The sequence below is a fragment of the Leiobunum rupestre genome, chromosome 11 (assembly GCF_980474605.1).
Source record: "Leiobunum rupestre chromosome 11, qqLeiRupe1.1.hap1, whole genome shotgun sequence".
Classification (NCBI taxonomy): domain Eukaryota; kingdom Metazoa; phylum Arthropoda; class Arachnida; order Opiliones; family Sclerosomatidae; genus Leiobunum; species Leiobunum rupestre.
In genome coordinates, this window is record NC_143394.1 from 19,613,374 (window position 1) to 19,638,972 (window position 25,599).

A 25,599-nucleotide genomic window follows, 5' to 3' on the forward strand; every position below is an offset into this window, starting at 1 on the left:
TATTTCCGGTATAACCAAACCTCTTTAAAATTAACAAATTAGGGGTTTTGTGGTTGTTTAAATAAATTTTTAATATACCATAGTTGTGGTTCCCTCGTGATATATGGCTTGTTTTTACGAGTTCATGACTTACACTGGCTTATTTCAATCGTAACGATTCCTAGTTACCGATGACTCACTCTAATTTATAAGTAATCCGAGATGTAACCTCTGTGATTTTTTTACCACGCAATAAGAGTTTTCCATGACTCATCTGGCTGTGTGCATAAACAACGCTTCTTTTTTAATAAAACGACCACGTCCCAACTTTAGTAACGTACAAAAAATTCAATAATCGAGAAATCGGGTCTAAACCTGGATTGGTACTTAAGTTACGTCAACGTCGCTTTAACAATAGCTAAGCTCGCCCTCACCCATCACGGGAGGGGGTTCATTTAACAGTCAATTTGTTTATAACCTACTTCGATAAATCTATCCACACACCAACGAAATAATAAAAACCCTCGTTTTACGTGAAGTTCGAGTGTTGCTTTAAATATATATTTTATATTTGATTCTCTATTGTCCGAAGCGTTCCAAACTTCTATCGTGTTAACACTTGACGATATGCCCAAGCATATTTAGATATACAAAGCCATCTATGTTCAATGTACTTTTATAAATGGGTTTTTTTTCACGAGTCTCGCTGACGACGAGTTTTAACGGGTTAGTTTATTGCTTGGTATCACCCGGAATTATTATTATATTCAATAAATGGTACAAAACGTACCCGCACGGTTTATCGAAATTGTACGTCGCCTTCGTTACGAATGGGTAATTTTTGGTCGTCGCGTTATAACTCGGAAGCCACGCCCTCGTTCGACGGGACGCGCGTGACGTGAAATATCGTCTCGGCCGGCGTACTCGACAGCGACTGGTAGAAAGTTTCCGATCTGTGAATGGTGTTTTCGTTCGAGGGGGGTCCCAAGTCCATTCGGGGGAAGCAGCTTTCGGATTTGGGGCGGGGCAAGTGTTTCAAGGCCCGGCCGACGGACAGGGTGTTCTTCTCGGCAGAGTCATCGCTGGATCCGGGGCTCTGGCTCTGTAGCTGCGTGGTCGTCTGCAGCAGCGCCGTCACGGCGTTGAGGTCGCTCTGCAGGTCTTCTCGTTGGCTGACGATGCTCGGGTTTTTGCCGATCTTGTTCAGGCGTTCGGCGGCGATGGATTCCATCGTGCGCCTCATGACCGGGTACATGTCCAAGACGGCGTTGAAATGTTCCACCGATAGGGAAAACAGGTTGCAGTAGGTCTCGGCTCGGACACTGGCTACTCGACGCGCGTTGGTCAGCAAGCAAATCTCTGAAATGGTTAGGAACGCAACGTTTATACCAATTTAATTTGTGCCCGTTTGTACTTCGTGTCATAAGCTGATAATAGTAAAAACAAAAATAAATCTTAACTATCAGGGGGAATACAAAGGACTGCAAAGAAGGGCCTGGACCAAGAGACCGGAGAGAGAGAGATATAGAGATAGAGATTGGGGGGAGCACCCCTCTCGTGTTTTGTAAGGGGGAATACAAAGGACTGCAAAGAAGGGCCTGGACCAAGAGATCGGAGAGAGAGAGAGATAGAGATAGAGATTGGGGGGAGCACCCCTCTCGTGTTTTGTAAGAGGGAATACAAAGGACTGCAAAGAAGGGCCTGGACCAAGAGACCGGAGAGAGAGAGATAGAGATTGGGGGGAGCACCCCTCTCGTGTTTTGTAAGGGGGAATACAAAGGACTGCAAAGAAGGGCCTGGACCAAGAGACCGGAGGCAGAGATAGAGATTGGGGGAGCACCCCTCTCGTGTTTTGTAAGGGGGAATACAAAGGACTGCAAAGAAGGGCCTGGACCAAGAGATCGGAGGGAGAGAGAGAGAGATAGAGATAGAGATTGGGGGGAGCACCCCTCTCGTGTTTTGTAAGGGGGAATACAAAGGACTGCAAAGAAGGGCCTGGACCAAGAGACCGGAGAGAGAGAGATAGAGATTGGGGGGAGCACCCCTCTCGTGTTTTGTAAGGGGGAATACAAAGGACTGCAAAGAAGGGCCTGGACCAAGAGACCGGAGAGAGAGAGATAGAGATTGGGGGGAGCACCCCTCTCGTGTTTTGTAAGGGGGAATACAAAGGACTGCAAAGAAGGGCCTGGACCAAGAGACCGGAGAGAGAGAGAGATAGAGATAGAGATTGGGGGGAGCACCCCTCTCGTGTTTTGTAAGGGGGAATACAAAGGACTGCAAAGAAGGGCCTGGACCAAGAGACCGGAGGCAGAGATAGAGATTGGGGGAGCACCCCTCTCGTGTTTTGTAAGGGGGAATACAAAGGACTGCAAAGAAGGGCCTGGACCAAGAGACCGGAGAGAGAGAGAGATAGAGATAGAGATTGGGGGGAGCACCCCTCTCGTGTTTTGTAAGGGGGAATACAAAGGACTGCAAAGAAGGGCCTGGACCAAGAGACCGGAGGCAGAGATAGAGATTGGGGGAGCACCCCTCTCGTGTTTTGTAAGGGGGAATACAAAGGACTGCAAAGAAGGGCCTGGACCAAGAGATCGGAGGGAGAGAGAGAGAGATAGAGATAGAGATTGGGGGGAGCACCCCTCTCGTGTTTTGTAAGGGGGAATACAAAGGACAGCAAAGAAGGGCCTGTGAAAAATCTTGGGGAGAGATAATCACCTCGCATACGATCAACTCAACTAGCTGGGGCACAATTCAGAATATATATTGTGGAGGGTAGAAAAAAAAGGTGAGATGGGTTACCTCCGAAGTAGGAGCCGTCGGATAAGCTGGTGGCCACTTCCCCATTGCTCATTACAATGTCGACAATTCCTTCCTGAATGAAGTACATTTTGGTGCCGAGCGTCCCTTCCTTGATGATGACGTCGCCCGGTTGGAAGACTTCGTACTTAAGTTTCGTCACCACGTCATTGACGAAATTATGATCCGCATTGGAGAAGAAAGGCACCGATGCTACCAGCGAACGGCAATTGTAGTTTATTACATCCTACCAGATGAAAAATTATCCAGAATTAGTCAAATGCACCGCCGAGCTCAGTGTCTGGGATGATAACTGTTATCGTATCGGTTTTATCGATAACCGATTCAGGATGCGAATTTACCAATATTGATAGCGCCAAAGAAAACGAAGTCCGTAATTAAAGAAAAAACCTGAAACCGAGTCTAATTTTTTATAAACTTAACCAACTTAAAAGGTAATTTAGGATCTGCACTTAAGTGTATTCCATATAAAATTTTATTATTTTTTTAAAAATTATTTAAAATATGGATTTCAAGTCCCCTTTAGCTATAATATTTGGCAATTACGTCATATATATTTTCTCAAAAACAATTTAATCTAGAGTTCTAAATTTTCGGGGTATATTTATGGGAAAAATAACTTTTTAATTGGTCAATGTCAAAAATCGGAAAATTATTTTTTCCACCGATAGACTTAAGACAAACGATTTAATGAAAAAGTTGAAGAGCGTACTCTCGAACCTACAACAATAAATTTGTTCCATCGGATAAGGTAAATTTTCACTTTGATATTACGTCATGAACAAAAGTCCGTTGTTACTCCATAAATTAAGTTATAAGCATAATACGATTTAGTGTACCACACAAATAAGTTTTTTTATTCTACAATTAGACATGCAAGACCTACGAGATACATCAGGACGTGCTATTTTTCCATGAATAAAGCATAGTGATATTGTGCTTTATTACAGGTCAAGGAACGGGACCATTTAAGCCAATCCACAACATCACGCTGTTGATGTGCTGGAGCACCGTCCTGCCGAAATGAAAGTCGTCGAACATAGGCCAATGAAAGTTTTTCCAACTCGTTCGCAACTTCGTTTTGTAAAAAGGCCAATACGTTCTGCTCATTACGACGAGGTGGAAGAAAAAACGGTCCAATAAGACGATTTCCGGCCAGACCTGCCCAAATATTTAACCTAAATTGTTCTTTATGAGATGAGGAAATATCCTGTGAAGATTGACATCACTCCACATGTGTTGGTTCTGGTGGTGAATGGGTCATTTCTTGAGTAAGAGCATTCATCAGATACTACCAGTAGTTGAAAAAGTCAAATCTTCGTGCCATATCCCATGTAGTGGTGGTGGTGGTCAAGAACTTTACAGATGTAACCAATTGACAATCCCAAGTCGTTGCTAGCGGTCGAGGGTAAGCATCAAATAGGCCAGAATAATATCTTCCATGTTGGTCGTATGGTAACCCGGTTCTTAGAACTTCGGATTGACATTAACATATATTTCAAAGTCACGAACAACTTGGAGGACAGTGTGGTGATTAGGTCCTTTATATATTAGGATAGCTCTTTCTGAACAATTGTCTAGGGCTACTAGCATTAAGATTGCCTTCACCGAAAAATAACTCTAGCATAGACACGCTCTGTTCCATACTTTACTTAAATGAATAACTTGTCAGAATTACTTTAAATACAGACGTGGCTTTAAATAATAAATGAAAAAGAAAACCTTTTGACAAAGCACTAAAATTCGCAAAAAAAACATTTTGTCTTATCTAGTATGTCTTTAATGGCCAATAGATGTTTCTATAAAATAAAATGAATAATAAGTAAAAAATAGAATATGTAGCCTTTTACGTCGCAGTCTCTTACAAGTCTATGGTTACCAGAGGAATATAGGTTTTTCCAGCCAGCTCGCGTGCAAATCGCGCGTGCGAAGAATATACTAAAAAAGCGGTGTTTTGTGACGTAAGAGCAACATATTCAATTTTATCCTTTTTATTAATTGTATTTGATAGAAACATCAATTTTTTTTGATTTAATAAAAATCTTATTCGTTGGTACACTGAACAGTGTTATGCTTATAACTTAATTTAGAAATGACTCCACCAAAGCTAAATTAGGTAGTACAAACTAGTTTTTGTTCATGACGTAATATCTAAATAAAAATTGACCTTTTCCGATGAAATTAATTTGATTTGTAGGTCCGAGTGTACTCTCTAAAACTTTATCATTGTCTGATGCTTATAAAATATTTTTTAAACTACGAAATCGCTTACGATTTTTCTTAAATTTATGTATTAAAAATTTCCCTTGACAATAAATATACTCTCCAAATTTCAGAACTCTATATTACATAGTTTTTAGGAAAATGTTATACAATCGATTATAATTTCGATATATCTAAACGATTGAATACCATTGGACCGAATCCCATTCGTCCGAATGTACAATTGAACCAAATTCCAATCGACCGAAAACCACGTTTTGCGCGGTTTTCATTCAATAATGTTAGTGATACATTTTGATATACATATATAAAAGATACAATACATACAAATACTATACATTCGGTCAAATGGGAATTCGGTCGTATGGGAAAATTCATACAAGCGAATTTCCATACGACTGAATTCCCATTCGGCAGAATCATACGATTTTGACGTATTTTAACCTATCCTAACCTAACCTTACCTAAGCTTAAACAGAACTATAGCGTATAGTATAGCCTATAATATACCCTATACTATGTCTTTAGTGTCGGTTTGACTTATAAAACGTGCAATGTAATCTAAGTAATGGCGCCTAACGGCGCCGCGCACTGTCTTCGCTCGAGCGCTGGGAGCATGTGGCGCCACCCCAACCTCATTCTTGCTATCACGATGGGCCGTCTATAACGCAACCTAGAGGACAGTACCTAGCCAAACGCACCTAGTATTGTCCAATCCGATATTAATCCAACCTACCATATCAGATATTACTTAATTCGGTTGAATGGGACCCCGCCAACTTTCGTACTATTTTTATAAATATATGGGCTATATATTGATTCGGTCGAATGGGAATTTGATTATATGGGATATAACTTATCTAAACACGTATAACAACAAAATAAAAGTCAATGGTTTTCATGTAAAGATGCTTATTTTATCCTAACTAGTCAGTACACCTTGAGCCTAAGGGAGTTCTTACCCCATCTATTGTCAGGGTCTACTACTTAACGTACGTCAGTTTCACCTTAAATTATGAAATTATTATTATATCAATAAACTCTTGATATCCGATTAGACATAAATAAACTCTTGATATCCGATTAGACATCAATAAACTCTTGATATCCGATTAGACATCAATAAACTCGTGATATCCGATTAGACATCAATAAACTCGTGATATCCGATTAGACATCAATAAACTCGTGATATCCGATTAGACATCAATAAACTCGTGATATCCGATTAAACATCAATAAACTCGTGATATCCGATTAGACATCAATAAACTCGTGATATCTGTTTAAATATAACAACAAACGTATAAATTCAATATCAAAAATGTATTCAAGTGAACAGAGGGTATGCTAGCAGCAGCCAATTGGCTTCGTGATTCCCGCAATAAAAACCACGCCCCTCCGCTTTTCCTCGTGTAATATTTCACCCTTTGAACCGGACGGGCCAAAGACTGCTGTACAATCGCAGGCTTTGTCTGTGTGTAGGCGGAGATTATCATCTGGGTATCATGAAAACAGATGCCAAACTGCGGCTTCGTATTCTGTTTTAAACTCAATACATTCTTACTGATAGAAAAATAATAACTATAATGTTCAGATTTACGTAAAGATACGATTATTAAACATTATTTATAAAAATATAATATTTGTTTACTTTTACGCAAACAAATAAACAAACGTGTAAGGAGCGTTACCTCTCTTAGCCTCTCAGAAAGCTCGTCCAGAATGCTGTCTTCGTTGAAGAATTTACCCTGGTATCGATGCTCGAAATAGTCCGTGATTCTGTGCCTCAAAATGCGAGGCAGCTTTCGATAGGCCATGTACTCTTCGACTTGTTTTAACTGCAAAGGGAAAATCGTTATGTAGAAGAGGCGAGCTCGCTCAACGTTAAGCCTCATAGTTACCTTTTCCCTGTATTGTCGTCTGGACGAATCTAGCGATTGTATCAAGTTGGTGGTGTGTCCGAGAAAGAGAGCGTAGCAGGTCGCCCCGCTGATCATACTGAGCAAAGTCAGCCACATATCCGTCAAACTATGTGGCGGAAATCGCCCGTATCCGATGCATAGCATGTGCGACATGGCCTTGAATAAGGCCCAAGAATATTGCTCCAACCAATATGATTGCTACGAAAAGAGACGATCAAAAACGCCATCTTTAGTCTTAATTGAGTTCTCAAAGATAATACAGTATAGAACTCCGTATCCTAGATTCGAATTCAGAGACCTTTCTGATTGACTATTTTGTAACGAAGCGATTACCCACTTCCGACACTTGACCTTCGAAGAATTAACCTCCATCGGTTGCTGTAGGGCGCTTTATATAGTTGGTTACCATGGTAACTATGGATCTTAATTTTTAGGAGTTCCGGCGGGCAGTGGGTAAACGCTATTGAGCAAGCGCGAGGCTGTGAATTCGAATTCGATCCTTGACTACAGGTAATATAGAATGAATGATATCCCAGACGCAGCGGTATATAAAAACTGACCCAATGTGGTACTAGGTCCGTTAACGTTCGTGTTATAATAATCTCAGAATACGTCTAAGATAGTTCCCAATAGTTTCTGGTATCGCTTTTTCCATCCATATCACCTAGAAAGCCCCACGTAGCAGTTCTTCCAGTCCCAAATCAAATCCCTGTCGGTCATAGCGAAACTAGTTCAGTACTTAATGCATGCTCTATGGCAGTGATTCTAAAATGGGGCTCCATAGAACCCCAGGGCATAGAATTATGCTCGGCCGAAAAAATTAAAATACCGAACTTTTTTTCAAGCGTGGGTTCCACCAAGGAGCAACAAACACACAGCGCCCCACACAAGGAGAACTCAGCTAGCCTTTAAACATTGGACGAACCTTAACACTGAACGATTTACAGAAAGGGGGAAGACAATTTCTAAATTTTCCCCTTTCCGACGGCAGCAGACGCTAAAGCGTCTAACCAATGAAAAATGTACACGAGAAAATACACGATTTTGACGGGTTGCGTTCTCCTTGTGTGGAGTGCTGTGTTTGTTGCTCCAAGGTTCCACGATATATTTGAAACTGAAATGGGGTTCCAAGATTTGAGAACCACTGCTCTATGGACTCAATGGCAGGTTATCTCTCATCTGGAGAAGAGATTTTCATGCTCTGCTGCAGAAGCGAACGTAGATATTATCCATCTTTTTATCCATGGCTGCCGCTGCTACCCCTCGCTGTCTCGCCCCAACTCTAGTTCCGGCTATCAGGAGAGTTTTAGGGGCTCTCGTAGAAATTATATGATCTCGCTTAATTTAATAATGTATTAATTAAAATTGAACGGAGAACTTGATTATATTGAAGGATGTTTTAGTGGTATTTAAAATTAAAGGGAAAAACTTGATTATATTGGAAAACAATTTGAAATGTCAGAAATCAAATTTTCTCTACGATGCGTAGTGATAACTCGAAACGAAATTATCTCGCTATACTCGGGTTAAGATCCAACATACTGTTCTAAGGGGTCACACACACAACTGTATCAAATTATAATAAATATTTTCGTTTAACCTAAATCAAGAATGTATACATTTATACTCACAAGGAGACGACCCGAGGTGTAACACACCGATTTTGTTCAAACTCGGGGGTTTGGTAGACCATGTTACTTGAAAAAGGCTAAAGGGAAATGTCTCCATAGGCAACCGTTTTGTCATGGCAACCAAAAATGTTTTTGACAAAACCAATAGGAAATTTTCCCATTGAATATAACATTGGAATCTGACCAATTGTAAGGGTACTCTCTCTCTGTAAAAATTTTAATCAATTTCGAACTTTTTCATTATTTTTTTATTTATATTTTCTATTTTTAGCATTTTAAAAAATTTAAATTTTTTTTACAGGGGCTCTTAAAATTGGTCAGATTCCCATGTTATATTCAATGGGAAAATTTCCATTTTGTGTTGTCAAAAACATTTTTGGTTGCCATGGCAAAACGGTTGCCTATGGAGACATTTCCCTTAAGGGTTTTTCAAGTTACACGAAGGTGTACCAAACCCCCGAATTTGAACCAAATCGTGTTTTTACACCTCGGGTATTCTCCTTGTCAGTGACGGATTATGCAGTAGGCTGAATACGCTTAAACCTAGGGGTCCTGGAGCTTTTCAAAAAGTAGGAAGGTCCCAGACGAGGTTAAAGGTCAGAGCGGCCCTAATAAAACTCAAACCAAACCTAGGAGCCCGGTTGGTAGTTAATCCGTCACTGTTTATTCTTCGGGAGATTGGTTATGTTGAGACGATCCTCAGCCATTAAGGTCTAGTCATGAGAAGGGGAAGGAAAAACGTCACCGGCTTGCGCTTCAATCGCTTCGGAAGGCGGTATAGTAAGTCTTAGGGAACCATCGATTTGGTTTTTTGGTTGGGGAAGGAGCTTACTCTTCCGGCATAAGGCCCTTGGCGGGGTTGGGAGCCACGCTAAAAATCCACATATTCATTATCTCTTAAAGGGAAATGGATACAGGACGTCCGAAAATGGTTATACAAAAAATTTCATGATAATATTTCCAGTATTTGATTTATTATTAGCAACCAAATTTCGTGTTTTATCCGCCCCGACTCGAGAATCTCAGAACCTACCTGCAGCGCCATCTCGTGAACGAAATATTAATTTCCCCGGTTTTATCGTTTTTCGGTCGGAACTGTCGTCTGCTACGACATTCTCCTTGGCTATAACCGAGTTATATTCCTAGATTGTAGTTTGTCGTGTTTTTAAAATGCCTTACACGCCACCCTTTTTTAAAATTTTTGCCGCTTCATTCTTTTGGCGCTGCACGTAGGTTTAACCGCGATTTCTGAAATTTTTGTAGCCGTTTGATGTAGGTTGCGGAAAAAGTAGCGTAACTTTTTAAATACTCTTCCAATAACTATAAAATTTCAGGGACATAATCATTAATATATTTTCTATCATTCTGTAAAAAAACCTCGAAAATTTTGGTTTTGGTGACTATTCCCCTTTAATAGAAAATAAACCATTATTGGCTACGCTAATCATAAAAACTCACAAGGGACCTCAATTCATAAACATATCTCGATTGTCTATAATCTGAGCGTCGTATACTTGACCGAGATAAACATTAACGACACTGCTGAACAGTTACCGGAAGTTCTGGAAACCAACTACTTTGAATTCAGCGAGGAGCCTCTATAAAAGAAGCCAACAAAATGGGATAGCCACCGATCGCTTCCTTTGAGCGTCGAGGATGAGCAAGAGGCACTTTATTTCCCTGTCAACCAGTAGCCTTTTTATGGCTCTCATCGTCGTAAAAAAACGTTCAGAAGCTCCTCTTTAGGAGAAAGGCTTATTTATAGTACCTGGATACGTTTTATTAGTCTTGATTTAGTTTCAAAAATAAGATAACAACAGAGAAAATATAAAACTGCCTTACATACATTATTGACTCAATACCACCAAGAATGCATTTATTGGTACTTAGGGAGAAAGACCTAAATTTTTTAAATCTTAAGGATGGGTTAAGAAAATTAACTTAAGAATGTTTTAGGAATTGGAGGTGTTTGGGTGAAAACTCAATTGAAACATCTGCGTTACAGAGGTTTGGTCTGAAGCCTGACTTACCACCGCGGTTTGGTCTGAAGCACGACTTACTACCGCGGTTTGGTCTGAAGCACGACTTACTACCGCGGTTTGGTCTGAAGCACGACTTACTACCGCGGTTTGGTCTGAAGCACGACTTACTACCGCGGTTTAGTCTGAAGCACGACTTACTACCGCGGTTTGGTCTGAAGCACGACTTACTACCGCGGTTTAGTCTGAAGCACGACTTACTACCGCGGTTTGGTCTGAAGCACGACTTACTACCGCGGTTTAGTCTGAAGCACGACTTACTACCGCGGTTTGGTCTGAAGCACGACTTACTACCGCGGTTTGGTCTGAAGCACGACTTACTACCGCGGTTTGGTCTGAAGCACGACTTACCACCGCTGTTTGGTCTGAAGCACGACTTACCACCGCTGTTTGGTCTGAAGCACGACTTACCACCGCTGTTTGGTCTGAAGCACAACTTACTACCGCGGTTTGGTCTGAAGCACGACTTACTACCGCGGTTTGGTCTGAAGCACGACTTACTACCACGGTTTGGTCTGAAGCACGACTTACCACCGCGGTTTGGTCTGAAGCACGACTTACCACCGCGGTTTGGTCTGAAGCACGACTTACCACCGCGGTTTGGTCTGAAGCACGACTTACCACCGCGGTTTGGTCTGAAGCATGACTTACAACCGCGGTTTGGTCTGAAGCATGACTTACCACCGCGGTTTGGTCTGAAGCATGACTTACCACCGCGGTTTGGTCTGAAGCATGACTTACCACCGCGGTTTGGTCTGAAGCATGACTTACCACCGCGGTTTGGTCTGAAGCATGACTTACCACCGCGGTTTGCTCTGAAAACTTAGTTTATAACAGGGTTTCTATCTAAAAGCCTGTTTGCCACGGAGGTTTGATCTGACAACCGGTTTATCACATTGGTACTTAGGGAGAAAGACCTAAATTATTTTTTTAAATCTTAAGGATGGGTTAAGAAAATTAACTTAAGAATGTTTTTAGGAATTGGAGGTGTTTGGGTGAAAAACTCAATTGAATATCCAAACATCTGCGTTACAGAGGTTTGGTCTGAAGCATGACTTACTACCGCGGTTTGGTTTGAAGCATGACTTACCACCGCGGTTTGGTCTGAAGCATGACTTACCACCGCGATTTGGTCTGAAGCATGACTTACCACCGCGGTTTGGTCTGAAGCATGATTTACTACCGCGGTTTGGTCTGAAGCATGACTTACAACCGCGGTTTGGTCTGGAGCATGACTTACAACCGCGGTTTGGTCTGGAGCATGACTTACAACCGCGGTTTGGTCTGGAGCATGACTTACCACCACGGTTTGGTCTGAAGCATGACTTACCACCGCGGTTTGGTCTGAAGCATGACTTACCACCGCGGTTTGGTCTGAAGCATGACTTACCACCGCGGTTTGCTCTGAAAACTTAGTTTATAACAGGGTTTCTATCTAAAAGCCTGTTTGCCACGGAGGTTTGATCTGACAACCGGTTTATCAAATTGGTGTTTGATTGAAAACCGGTTAACGAAGGAAAGGTTTATCTCAAAGCCCTAGTTTACCACTTTGATCTGAAAATCCGTTTACCACTATCGGTTTCAGACTGAAAGCTGGATTTTTACAGTCGTTTCACATAAAAACCGGATAACCTCGGCCGTTTAATCTAAAAACTGCTTTAAAACGAGAATTTTATCAGAAAACTAGTTTCAAGTAAAACACATTTATCCGAAAAACGTTACTACATAGAGCTTGATCTGAAACTGGGAAAGATAAAAGTTGATTTAAACTTTCCAAAAGTCCTTTTAAACGATGGTTATCCCATTTCTGGGTTCGTTAGGTTGATTTTAAACTATCGGTTTGGAGGGCGTGATTTTAGCTAATAGGATATGAAAATAAGGATTCTTTGGGGACAGCATTTTATCTTTCAACACCGGATTGGCTGAGGGCTGCAAGAAAGGGGATCAGTACTTGGTTAAAGATCCTTAAGAACTAGCATATCAATCACTGTCAGTGCGATACGGCGGGGTTGAGATAAAATTGATTTTCAGCCTTACCCTAAAACACAGATACACGTTTCTCCCAATTTCGGCGCAAATATTTAGCGGCGTTCGTAGCAGTGTTGAACAGAAAAGATGGTAATTACCTGTAACTCGTTGATAGCCACCCAAGAATTGGAAGGGAACCCTTGCAGCATGGGAACCAGAAATTGCAGACATCCGCTCCAATGTCCAATTAATAGCATCATAAATAGCAAATTAAATATTTTCATGAAGACGCTGGCCATATTTAAAAACTGCGGTGGTCATCGACAGGTGGCGGTAAAATACAGCAAAAAGACGTCAAAAGGGGGAAGGGTCGAAGGAAGGGAGACAAATAAAAAGGCAAAAAAGTCGTTAGTACCAGCGTGACGAGAGGGGGGGGGGCAGAAAGAGTCTGAGCCTCCCCCCTTTCTCTCCATCTCTCTCATTCTCTCGCAGACTATATCAGACTCATCGACCCTTTTTTGGAAAATACGCGTTATCCGCCATCTATGAATAACCATCCTAGGCTACTTATTTAAATACTCCCATTTAACTAAGTCTTACGTAAAATAATAAATAAATTGCGTGAAAATAAATAAAAAAATAAGAAAAATTGCGTGAAATTGGCTAGCAAATTAATTGAAATTTTATATAAAATTGGAATTAGGAATTTGTAAAGAGTACGTTAGTGTAAATATTGCATTAGTTGTACGTGTAAGCTTTGCTATATTCAGAGATAAAGTTTAATTTTAATACGGTAAAATCTGGCAAGAAAGCCCGTCTCAGTGGTGCCATCTGGCTTTATAATTTAATTAAAACTAATCTAAATGCATTATTAAGTTCTATATTTTTGATGGATCAACTAATTTCACATTTTTGCAACTAGCTTGATCTAGATGGCACTAGTATATCGTAATAGCAGACGACTAAAAGTTCAACTGGAGTCGAGGCGACTGGAGTAGATCTATTATTTGCCAGAACCAGGATGAAAATATGTCTTTGAAAGGGCAGGAACGTGTTAAAAGAATCTAGCAGACGACACATCTTGCGACAGAGCTTCTTTCTCATAGAATCGCAAATGAAATCGCTTTTATTTTCACTTAATAAAACGCTACGGAGTAGCTTAGAAGTTTTCTACTAACGCTGAAGAATCATCCTAAATATAGTAGATTAACCGAAGCTTACTCGTACGTCTTGGCAACATTTACGCAAACTTTGGTTTAATTCTAATTGGAAGTTTCTAGTTGGTTGATCGGTTGAACGGGTATTACTTTAAGGAGAGGAGGGTATTTCAGTTTGATTAATGTAATAGTTAATTGTTTTTAATTTGATGGTAGGTTTCGAGCCCTGACCCACCTTGATTGCACAGGGCTCCCCACAGTGTTCAAACAGTAGATGAAAAGGTCCCGTAGCCTGAGTCAACGACGCAAGGCTGTGCATCTGTAAACACAGTAGCTTTTGCAATTCTTAGCTTTTCGATCAAAAATATTTTCAATTTTAAAGTTGTTAATGGGGATTTTAATTTAAATCCTATCTACACTACTCTGTTAAGACTGTGTTCCAATACGCCGCATTAATATGATTTCTTGAACATTTTTGGATAATTTTAGATCCAAGATATATCGATCACGAATACGTGGTGCCATCTAATGGACCAATTGTTAACTAATCGCAAGCAAGAATTTATTAATAAATTTACGTTAGAATGGAGAATTCTTTCAAATCGTAATTTTTAGATTAGTTTATAGGGGAATCATTCAGCCAATTTATATTTAATTCGATAATTTTCGTAATAATCTTTCGATCGATCGTTCCCCCTCTCCTTCGCGATGTTTATGTTTTTTTTTTTGTTTTTAAGGGAATAAAAATAAAATTCAAGGATATTTTCTAGCGAAAATCATAAAAATCAGTTTCAAAAAAATTCAACGCAAAAATAAAATTTCTGAAATCTAAATTAAATAATTAGCAAACAAATCTAAGTAGCCCAAAACTTTCAAAATCTACGAAAATAATTAAAAGTGCTGCTAAGGCCTAGTTAATGTGATATAAATAGAAATGTGAGGATTTCGAAAAAGAAGGTTTATTTGTTAGAAAAAATTTGATTCGTTGGCGGGGGGTTTAAAGGACACTTAGCTGGATCCATCGATTTAGAACAAAACAACAATTAATTGTTACACCAAAACAACGAAAGTTTGGGGGATGGATGGGCCCAATCAAAGATTTTCGGGTTTGGGTTTTCAAAAACAAACCGTCCAAAAAATTGGTGTTGAAAATTTGCCAAAAACATCTGGATTTCGAAAAAACCATTGGAAATCGCTACTAACAAAGTGGATTCAAAAACGTGTTTGTGTCTGTTGTATGTGCAAAAACGCTTTACTTAAAAATGGAAGAGATTGTTTAATGCACCGAATAATCACTACGTGGCAGCAGTGTCGCTAACGAAGCTTATACATTTTAGAAAATTTTAGTTTGTTTGTGAAGATTCTAATATTTCTGGATCACTATAAATATTAATATTTTTCACTATTCGTAGATTTTCTATCACATTAAAACCTATTTTGAAACGATTCGTAGGTTTTCGACAACTTCAAAACGTATTCAAAAACTATTCGTAGATTTTCGACCACGTTGAAACCTATTTAATACGATTCGTAGATTTTCGACCAGGTCAAAACCTATTTTAAAACGATTTGTAGGTTTCAACCACGACGACAGCTATTTTAAAACGATTCGTATAAATTCGACCACATCAAAACCTATTTTAAAACGATTCTTTGATTTTCGACTGCTTCCAAACGTATTGAAAAACGATTCATAGGTTTTCGCCTACTCCAAAACGTATTTTAAAACGGTGCATAGATTTTCCATTATTTCAAAACATATTTTAAAACCATTCGTAGATTTTTGACTATTTCAAAAGGTATTTAAAAATATTCGTAGATTTTCAACTACTTCAAAATGTATTTTAAAGCCATTGGTAGATTGTCGATTATTTTAAAACGATTCATATATTTTCGACCATACCAAACCTATTTTATTCAGACTCATAGATTTAGACCGGTTCTACAAGATATTATAAAACGATTAATAGATTTTCGAGCTACGTTAAATTGTTGGTTTAAATTATGACTCAGATTTTCGGAGCTACGAGAAATTTTAGTTTTTAGGCTATATTAAATGTTTGTATATATTTTCCTAAAAAATGGTATTATTTTTAAACATCTAAAAATTTCGAGAAATTTTATATATTTTTGAAATGTACGGTTTAAATTTTCTCTGCTTTTTTCGATTGATAGTGCTAAATAATTCAAATTGGGAAGAAAGCTGTTGCCACCTAGCGAGAGTAATGGTACAGTGAACAATCTCAAAGGGCGGAGAGAATAAGTGACAATCTCAAAAAGGGCGAAGAGAATAAGTGATAATCTCAAAAAGGGCGGAGAGAATAAGTGATAATCTCAAAAAGGGCGGAGAGAATAAGTGATAATCTCAAAAAGGGCGGTGAGAATTAGGACCATCTCAAAAAGGACGAAGAGAATAAGTGACAATCTCAAAAAGGGAGGAGAGAGAGAGATAGAGAGATAGAAAGAGAGAGTTTGCTCGTAAAAATGGGCGTATCTTTTATCATATGGCTGAGCAATCGGGGAGGGGCTCATTGTGATCTGCTCCACTTTTTGAATAAAATATTTCGAGTTAAATGACATGCGGGGGGATGCAGGCGTGGGGGAACACAAGCCACAGCTAAAACAGGCAAAACGTGCACTAATGTCTCATCATTTCAATACGACACTAATATTGTCATCAGTTTTGTACAAAAAAAACAATAATTATGGCACCACCTTCTTTCGGCAATTAGTCCTTCCACAACCTTACCTAGAATCGAAGAAGCGCGCTTCAGACACCTGTATTGGGAAAACAATTGTAGGCCACTAAAATAACCCTGATGGCGCAGAACTCATGGTTGAGTACCGATCCTTAAATGTACCTTGCAGAGTTTGCTTTATAAGGCCAGTGTTGCTTGTTTACAAATGATTTGACTTAACTATAGGCTTTTTTAGCTTATGCTTTAGAATATAATAAGAGGGGCGTTTCTTCTTGTTTTAATATATTAAGAGGGTCGTTTATTTCTTTTTCAACTTATAAAGAGGGTCGTTTATTTCTTTTTCAACTTATAAAGAGGGGCGTTTCTTTTTCAACTTATTAAGAGGGGCGTTTCTTTATTTTTCAACTTATTAAGAGGGGCGTTTCTTTTTCAACTTATTAAGAGGGGCGTTTCTTTTTCAACTTATTAAGAGGGTCGTTTCTTTTTCAACTTATTAAGAGGGTCGTTTCTTTTTCAACTTATTAAGAGGGGCGTTTCTTTTTCAACTTATTAAGAGGGTCGTTTCTTTTTCAACTTATTAAGAGGGTCGTTTCTTTCTTTTTCAACTTAAAAAGAGGGTCGTTTCTTTCTTTTTCAACTTAAAAAGAGGGTCGTTTCTTTCTTTTTCAACTTATTAAGAGGGTCGTTTCTTTCTTTTTCAACTTAAAAAGAGGGTCGTTTCTTTCTTTTTCAACTTAAAAAGAGGGTCGTTTCTTTATTTTTCAACTTAAAAAGAGGGTCGTTTATTTCTTTTTCAACTTAAAAAGAGGGTCGTTTCTTTCTTTTTCAACTTAAAAAGAGGGTCGTTTCTTTCTTTTTCAACTTAAAAAGAGGGTCGTTTCTTTCTTTTTCAACTTAAAAAGAGGGTCGTTTCTTTATTTTTCAACTTAAAAAGAGGGTCGTTTATTTCTTTTTCAACTTAAAAAGAGGGTCGTTTCTTTCTTTTTCAACTTAAAAAGAGGGTCGTTTCTTTCTTTTTCAACTTAAAAAGAGGGTCGTTTATTTCTTTTTCAACTTATAAAGAGGGTCGTTTCTTTTTCAACTTATTAAGAGGGGCGTTTCTTTCTTTTTCAACTTATTAAGAGGGTCGTTTCTTTCTTTTTCAACTTATTAAGAGGGGCGTTTCTTTTTCAACTTATTAAGAGGGGCGTTTCTTTCTTTTTCAACTTATTAAGAGGGGCGTTTCTTTCTTTTTCAACTTATTAAGAGGGTCGTTTCTTTCTTTTTCAACTTATTAAGAGGGGCGTTTCTTTCTTTTTCAACTTATTAAGAGGGGCGTTTCTTTCTTTTTCAACTTATTAAGAGGGTCGTTTCTTTCTTTTTCAACTTATTAAGAGGGGCGTTTCTTTTTCAACTTATTAAGAGGGGCGTTTCTTTTTCAACTTATTAAGAGGGGCGTTTCTTTTTCAACTTATTAAGAGGGGCGTTTCTTTTTCAACTTATTAAGAGGGGCGTTTCTTTTTCAACTTATTAAGAGGGTCGTTTCTTTTTCAACTTATTAAGAGGGTCGTTTCTTTCTTTTTCAACTTAAAAAGAGGGTCGTTTCTTTCTTTTTCAACTTAAAAAGAGGGTCGTTTCTTTCTTTTTCAACTTAAAAAGAGGGTCGTTTCTTTCTTTTTCAACTTATTAAGAGGGTCGTTTCTTTCTTTTTCAACTTAAAAAGAGGGTCGTTTCTTTCTTTTTCAACTTAAAAAGAGGGTCGTTTCTTTATTTTTCAACTTAAAAAGAGGGTCGTTTCTTTCTTTTTCAACTTAAAAAGAGGGTCGTTTCTTTCTTTTTCAACTTAAAAAGAGGGTCGTTTCTTTCTTTTTCAACTTAAAAAGAGGGTCGTTTCTTTCTTTTTCAACTTAAAAAGAGGGTCGTTTCTTTATTTTTCAACTTATTAAGAGGGTCGTTTCTTTCTTTTTCAACTTAAAAAGAGGGTCGTTTCTTTCTTTTTCAACTTATTAAGAGGGTCGTTTCTTTCTTTTTCAACTTATTAAGAGGGGCGTTTCTTTTTCAATGATAATAAAATTTTATGAGGGCCATATTGTTACACCTTTGGAGAGATAATTCTATGAAATCATTGAACTATTCAAATTAACTAAATCTTTAAACAATTTTGCAATAATATGTTCCTATTAGTGTTGTTTTAATCTTTGAGTTCTTCTTTAAAAGCGCCGAATTTTTGAGACCTACTACTTCAAAAAAGCATTGATTTACTTTAAAAGGGCGTTACTGGGTATTTTACTTTATACAAAACCCAATCCGATACGTGTAGCCTGTAGGCTTAGTAAAGCAGTCATATGAAAAATAGTGGGAGTGGCCTTAGTACACACAAATCTGCCTTTCGGAGACAACAGTGTCATCTAGAATTTACCAATTCTAATCTCGAGCGGCTTACGTCTCCGCAAGTGGAGAAGGAGCCTTATTCCGGAGACTCGAAAGTGAGTAAATATGTTTGCCTCGCCTCTCCAACAAATTTGGGAAATCGACGCGAGCCGAGGCCTAACGCTTTGGAGCAGCGATTGGATTAGCGGACACCGGCAGACACGAAGCGGCCCAAACGCCCTCGCAACGCCGACTCGAACTGATAAAGCACCGATTTGAGCGGAAATAATCGAACCACGCTTCCTTAATTTTCTTCTCTCGGCTTCAGCTGATTGTGACGTAACTTCCTCGGTTCATTTTGCGCCCCCTAACGTAAGAAGAAGGAAGCGGAAAATTGCTAGAACGATAAATACGCTTCGCCGCTTTGTCTTATCGTCAACAAACCCGAACCCGCCAATACCGAATCAAATGATGCAAAGGCTTATTTTACGTTACCATGTACTTTTCTCCGGTCGTGGTTTTCGTTTTTTAAGGGAATTACTTTTCGAAATTTTTTTTCTCGGTGTAATAGCGCCATCCAACGGCGAATACGAACATTTCGATAAACTAGTTTGAACAATTTGCGGTAAACGTATTTTTTTAGGTATACCTCATTAGTAGCTGAAGTAAAATCAAATTGGTAGGCGTTACTAGAAGTTGAACTAAAATTGTTAAAAGCGGGATCGTGGTAGTTGCTACGTAGTTCAGTTTCTAGAGAATGCAGTGTCGCCAGAGGACGAAATTCTAATTCGTCCCAAAAGTACACACGCAGTGTTTCCAGATGAACACATTTCTTGAATTAGGTAAAAAAATATAATAAGTAATAAACAAACCGTTAGATGGCGCTGTTTTTGTTAAACCTTTACAAAAGACCATTTCATAATTCTATATCGAAGGATTTCTTATTTCATGATTCAATGTTGTCGAAAATAAAGCGTAAAAAGTTCTAATTTTCTTTACACATTAAACAAATATTTAAAAAAGCATCGTGCATTTAGTCGTAGGTGTTTAAGCCTTAACGGAAATTGGAAGCGGTGGCCCTTACGCTCAACAAATCGTTCGCTAATTCTAAAATCAACAGCGAAAACGTTAAGCGCGTAATGAAAAAAAGAAGCCAAGGCTTAGTGGAGAAAGACTAATTTCGAAAGAAGATAAGCGACGAAGTGAAAGTATTTTCTTTTAAAAACGAGAACAAAAAGTGAAAGCGGTTTCACGCGCCGGAAGCGGAAATAGCGTCGAGGGGGTGGGGGCGGGGGAAGCGCGTCTTCCGTAGGAACTTACGTAGACTTCCTCCCATTGGCTGACGTAGCGCACGAGGCGGGAGAGGCGGAGAAGCCTGAGCAGACTGAGCATTTTGGCCAGGCGCAGGATGCGCAAGGCCCGGCCGGCGTGCAGGAATTGGAAGTTCTCCGGGTAGTCCTGGTTGACTATGAGGAATATATAATCCAACGGGATGGAACTGACTAAGTCCAGGAAGAACCAGGTACGCAAGTAATGGCGAGCTATTAGGTTCGGCTCCAAGATAACTTGCTCGCAGTTGTCGGCGTTCATGATACCTGCAACGACACAACGGATATTTATTAGTTAAAAAGATAATTCGGAACTGACAACAATACCATGTATGTTAAAACATTTTTGCCCATTTTGTTGGTGCGCACAGTTTGGTTTTCATTCGACGCTCCCGGAAGAAAATTACTCTTAATTCGTAAAAAAGTAACTATTTTTATACGCAATTTATAAATTTATATTAATAAATTTATTTAGTTTTATTTAGTTTGTTTAATCAAAATGAGATTTAAAAGATTTTATATTTGGATCTAAGCCTCGGTCGTAAAAGCCGGCTATTGACGGCTTTTAAAATTAATACCTCTACATGTTATGGTCAAAAAAGCACGCAAAGAAGGCTGTGTGCCCAAGACATGTACCTGTAGTGTCGCGCGCTAAAAAGTCATTTCAAAATCCGTCAATTCTGAAAAATATTGGCGTTAGTGTGTCCAACAATGTTTCCCTGAAATGTTAGCTCGTGTAAATAGGCCTAAAAGGGCTCATGGTTAGCCTTGAAATAACGGTAGTTTCACTAGTTTGCTGATCCAAAAAAAAACACTCCGTTATTTGCTTGGACCAGTATCATATTAAACTGGAGGTCCCTGATCCCTAGAACCAGCTCAAAACGTTTACTAGTTCATGTGGACCAGTTGATAAAATAAGAACGAATTTTTAAGCTTGATTAAAGACCACAGAATTATTTGAATTTTGCTGATGGTCTAGAGAATCACGTACCAGTTGACAAAATACTTCTCAGCTTGATTAAAAACCACAGAATGGTTTTAATTTTGAAGGTGGGCTACAGAATCACGTGCTTCGGGAAGCGGGAAGGTATATCGGAGTAACGTGATGGAAGGGAGGAGCTACCTGTAATTCGACCCGAAATTTTCAAACGATTCTGTCGATCTTTGACACTCATCAATTATATGAAATAAATTTTGAATAAATTAGGCACGGCTTAGGGCTTATTCTTTCCCATTTTATCCCGAAGGTTTTAATATATTTATTAAAAATTAACCAGCCTGATTAGCAGTAGCGTAGCCAGAAATTCGTCAAGGGGGGGGGGGAATCGAAGTATGTGAATGTTAAGATGGGGGTCGAGAAGGGGGTGGGAATTTAGTACAGTCAAAGGTAGGCGCAAGAGGGGGGTCTGGACCCGGAAACAACCCCCCCTTGCTTCTCTCCGCCACGTTACCCGAGACGTCACGGGGCTGTAACTCACGCTCGAATGACGTAGAAGTTAACATTTCCTAGCTAAACTCCGCCTCTTTGATAAAGTAAGGAAAAGAGAAAAAACGGGGAAAGGGATAGCGGTTGACTTTCGTCTGCTAAGCAATGATTTCCTATTAAAAACTAATCCGTAGAAAATCGAGCAGATTATGAAATTCACACGTTGACCGCTACGTGGCTTTATGTAAGTTGATTTTATAAATTAAAAATGGTTTTGCCCAACTGGTTAAAATCAAGGAGGATAGGAAGGGATGCGAAGCATCCTTGTAAGAAGGTTAGCGCACGCTCGGCGGGAAAATTTCGGAAAAATGGCGGCAAAATTGCGCCATTTTTCCGAAATTTTTCCGCCAAGTTCGCGCTCAAGTTCTTACAAGGATGCTGGCGCGTCCATCCCTCCTACTTCGCCTCCCTTCCTATCCTCCTTGTTAACTAGGAGCAACAAACACAACACCCCACAAAAGGAGAACGCAACCCGTCAAAAGTCGTGGATTTTCTTGCGTACGTTTTTCATTGGCTAGACGCTTTAGTGCCTGCTGCTGTCCGAAGGGGAAAATTCGGAAATTGTCTTCTCCCCCGCCCGTAAAACGTTCAGCGTAAAGGCTCGTGACGCTCGTCCAATGAAATTCGTACACAACCCTTCGTTAGCGTGTTTAAAGGCTAGCTGCGTTCTCCTTGTGTTTGTTGCTCCTAGTTGTTAAAATGTTGCTCTAACTTCACATTTTGCACGCGCGCTAGAAATGTCTACATTCCTCGCGACTGTAGCGCGCGTTCGTAAACTTGTAAAACCTTAAATGAAAAGAGACTTAAAACGGTTTTAAAATTCACAATATATTTATTTAAAAATCCAACGAATTTTACCATTATACTGTCAGACTTGTAAAAATCCCCGAAGAAGGAGGAACAGTTCCTCCGAAACGTTGGATTTTTAAATAAATATATTGTGAATTTTAAAACCGTTTTAAGTCTCTTTTCATTTAGTTTTTCACAATGTGCTTCTCTTCACTTCTTGTAAAACCTTGGTAAAATCACGGTCAACTTTGATCACGCGCTACAGCAGACAACCCATTCGTCGAAATTCCGTGAGCAAGGATTTTTCCCCTATAAACTGTACTATAACCTCTAGGAGTTCAGCGCCACGCCCGTTTTTATATTGGGATCAATGCAAAAACTATTCTAAAAATAATATTCCGATAGGGGCGCTCAAACCATACAGATATCTTTTGCTCGTAGGTTAACATAGAAACTTCCAACGAATGGGTTGGCCGCTGTAGCGCGTGAGATCAAAGTTGGCCCTGGTAAAACTAAGAGACAGTGACGTACATGTAAGAGCCTTATTAAAGAAGGCCCCGATACTTTATAAAAAGAACTGTTGGTTCATTTTCCCAACTTTTCACCGTCGGATGTATGTCTCCGCTGTTGGCTTTCACGTGTGAAACGCCATCTAGCGATTTATTAAATAAACTAGATGCCATTTTGAACCAAAAATCTTTCAAACTACTTATTGCAGAAAAATTAACATTGGAGGGTGGTAAAAGTAATAGATGTTATCAGAAACCTATAATAAGAGAATTCTCTAACTCCCTATACCGCCAACGTAAAATTTTTGAAACGTCTTGTTTTCGACACGGAACAAAGAAGATATTAACGCGGCCTAGGACTAGCGAATGTAGTGAGCGCTATATTTAGTCTTTGTAGCGAAAAAGTAGTTTTATCAGCTTTCCAATCATTCCAATGTTAGAAATTTTGTACATCTGATTTCAGATTTCAAGTGATTTCAATATTTAATTGATTAAAGTTATTAAAGCTACTAAAATTACGTGATTTCAAGTGATTTCACTGCTGATTCCCTTGGTATGAATATATTGAGAGGACTATATTTTCTGGCCACATAAATCTGTATCCCTCCGAATACCTCTAGTTCGAAAACGAGACATTTCACGATTTAGTTAGAGGATTCTCTTATTATAGACTTCTGGTATTATACAACTCATTTATTTTCTTCTGCCTACCAATATTATACCGGAAATAGTTGATTAAACAAGTTGTAACGTTTGCAGATCCATTTTTATTTGGAAAGGTCAATTATCATTTTCAGTTTACATAGAGGGACGTAGCGGTCAACGCTTGATGTTTGTCCGCGTAGCAATGAATTTAACACGTTGACTGCTAATTGTTAACTGACGAACACAGCGTTCTAGTTCAAAACCTCCTTTTACGATTTATTTCAATGCGAAGTCGTTGTCGCGAGCACCCTGTACATCCCCATAAATATGGTAAAAGAAATAGGCAAGGCTTAAGAGTGGAAAACGCAAAAGCTATTTCGGCGAAAAACAAAATTTGATTCGAAGAGCGGGTAAAAGAGAAAAAAATATCGGTAGAAAATCGAAGCTTTGCGCGAAATCGATACCTGCAGGTTCCATTGAGTCCCGATGCTTTTTTTCTGGTCCTCGCTTCGCTTTATATAGTAAGATTGAATGGGAGAAGGAAAATCAATGAAAACAATAGCTTTGCCCTCGTCCAAATATTGGCGACAGTCAGACCAAAGGCCCGGAAACAAACCTTTAGAGATTCAACTTCTTATCAAAGATAAAACGCACCACGGGAGACTTTCTATTCGGAATTTGTTTGAAATCTGGGAGATTAAACAACAGTTTCGGGGAATACTAGTTGAAATCGAAAAAACCGGTCTGCCATGACGCGTGAAATCCCCGTAACTCCACTACTACCGCCATCTGCCGAAACGCGGACGAAATATGAAACAAATGTTCAATTGCGCGCCATCGGCCGAGACTCGAACGATAAATTCAAAAGTGGACGATACAAAAACTAAATGACCGCAGAATAGTCACCTCTCCAAACGTGCACGAACTAGACGACGTTATGCAAGAAAAAGGGGGTTCTCAAATCAAATCAAATATTTTTATTGACATTGGCATTAAGTCATCATGCGACTTATAGCCCTCTTTTTACGAGTTTAAAAATTGAGAGATTAAAGATCTCTGCTTATTTATATCCTGTATCACTATGAATGTTGTATGTTACGACTAGTGTTTAACATAATTAATTCATCCACCATGTCGAGACGATCATGGTCGAATTTCCACCCTGCACGAGAGGGGGAAGGAAAATATGCACCGGGGTGCCCTTCAATCGCGTTCGTTTTGGGGGAACCAAGCTGATTTGATATTTTAAGGGGAAGCAACGCCAAAATTCGTATCAAAGTACAAATAAACAGATTCTTGGTCCGAAGGAACGTCAATTGAGAATGATTACATTTGGTAACCTAATGATATCGTAGCACACAGATGAACCTTTCCTGATGAGCTAACTGAAATTCCTAGCTGGCCCAGCAACCACAAACCTTGTTGGCATATCACACCTACAAGGTTTTCTATAAGTTCAAAATTTCACATATCTCGGTTCCTGAATCTTTGATCTCCCTACGGTCTGGGCGATAGACACAGAAAGCAGCCTTTTTCCCTTCTATTTCCTAGTATGACGAACCCATACATTCCTGTTGGTTAGATTTCGAGATTCAAGTGTTTGTTCTGGATGACGGGGTAAGGGAGAGCAAAGCCAGCAAACCATTACTAGAGTACCCACGAGTACGAATAAAATATAGAGTTTCCATCTAGAGCTATATTTTCGACTTTACCATCAGCGACGTATACGAAATGCAACGTGAAAAAGTCGTTACATTATTTTTTGGACTTGCTTTAGGCTTTTGGTCGTCGCTGCGATTTTCTCTGGGCTTTTGGCGACGGTGAGCGTCGACGCCAAAAAATTGGTAATAGGGAAAATACTTGGTTTCCACTAGTGCGAGTCATAATGCATTTTCTTTACGCACGTCAAAACGTTGGTACTTGTCAAATTTAACTGACGCGCTTTACCGCGCATCAGTCCAAAGTAAGCGTTGGCCTTGGTTACCACTAGCGCGCTAAACGGCGCGTCACTATTGGAAACCAAGCATTTGCCCTATTAACATTTTCTTTGCCCAGATG

General features: G+C 39.3%; 1 protein-coding gene across 3 annotated transcripts in view; it reads right to left on the reverse strand.

Annotated features, from left to right (window-relative positions):
- Positions 1-374: 374 nt before the first annotated feature.
- Ih (hyperpolarization activated cyclic nucleotide gated potassium channel Ih) overlaps positions 375-25,599 on the reverse strand; it is a 93,844-nt gene continuing 68,619 nt past the window's right edge. For 2 of the 3 annotated variants that reach the window (XM_090162509.1, XM_090162511.1), the window contains 7 exons: positions 20,105-20,379; positions 13,972-14,055; positions 12,738-12,887; positions 6,921-7,139; positions 6,711-6,857; positions 2,776-3,019; positions 375-1,338 (listed from right to left, as the gene is read on the reverse strand). In XM_090162509.1, coding sequence (XP_090018635.1) covers positions 833-1,338; positions 2,776-3,019; positions 6,711-6,857; positions 6,921-7,139; positions 12,738-12,887; positions 13,972-14,055; positions 20,105-20,379 — 1,625 coding nt within the window. In that variant the 3' untranslated portion in view covers positions 375-832. The remainder of the gene's footprint in view (positions 1,339-2,775; positions 3,020-6,710; positions 6,858-6,920; positions 7,140-12,737; positions 12,888-13,971; positions 14,056-20,104; positions 20,380-25,599) is intronic. The other variant, XM_090162510.1, reaches the window with a different exon arrangement.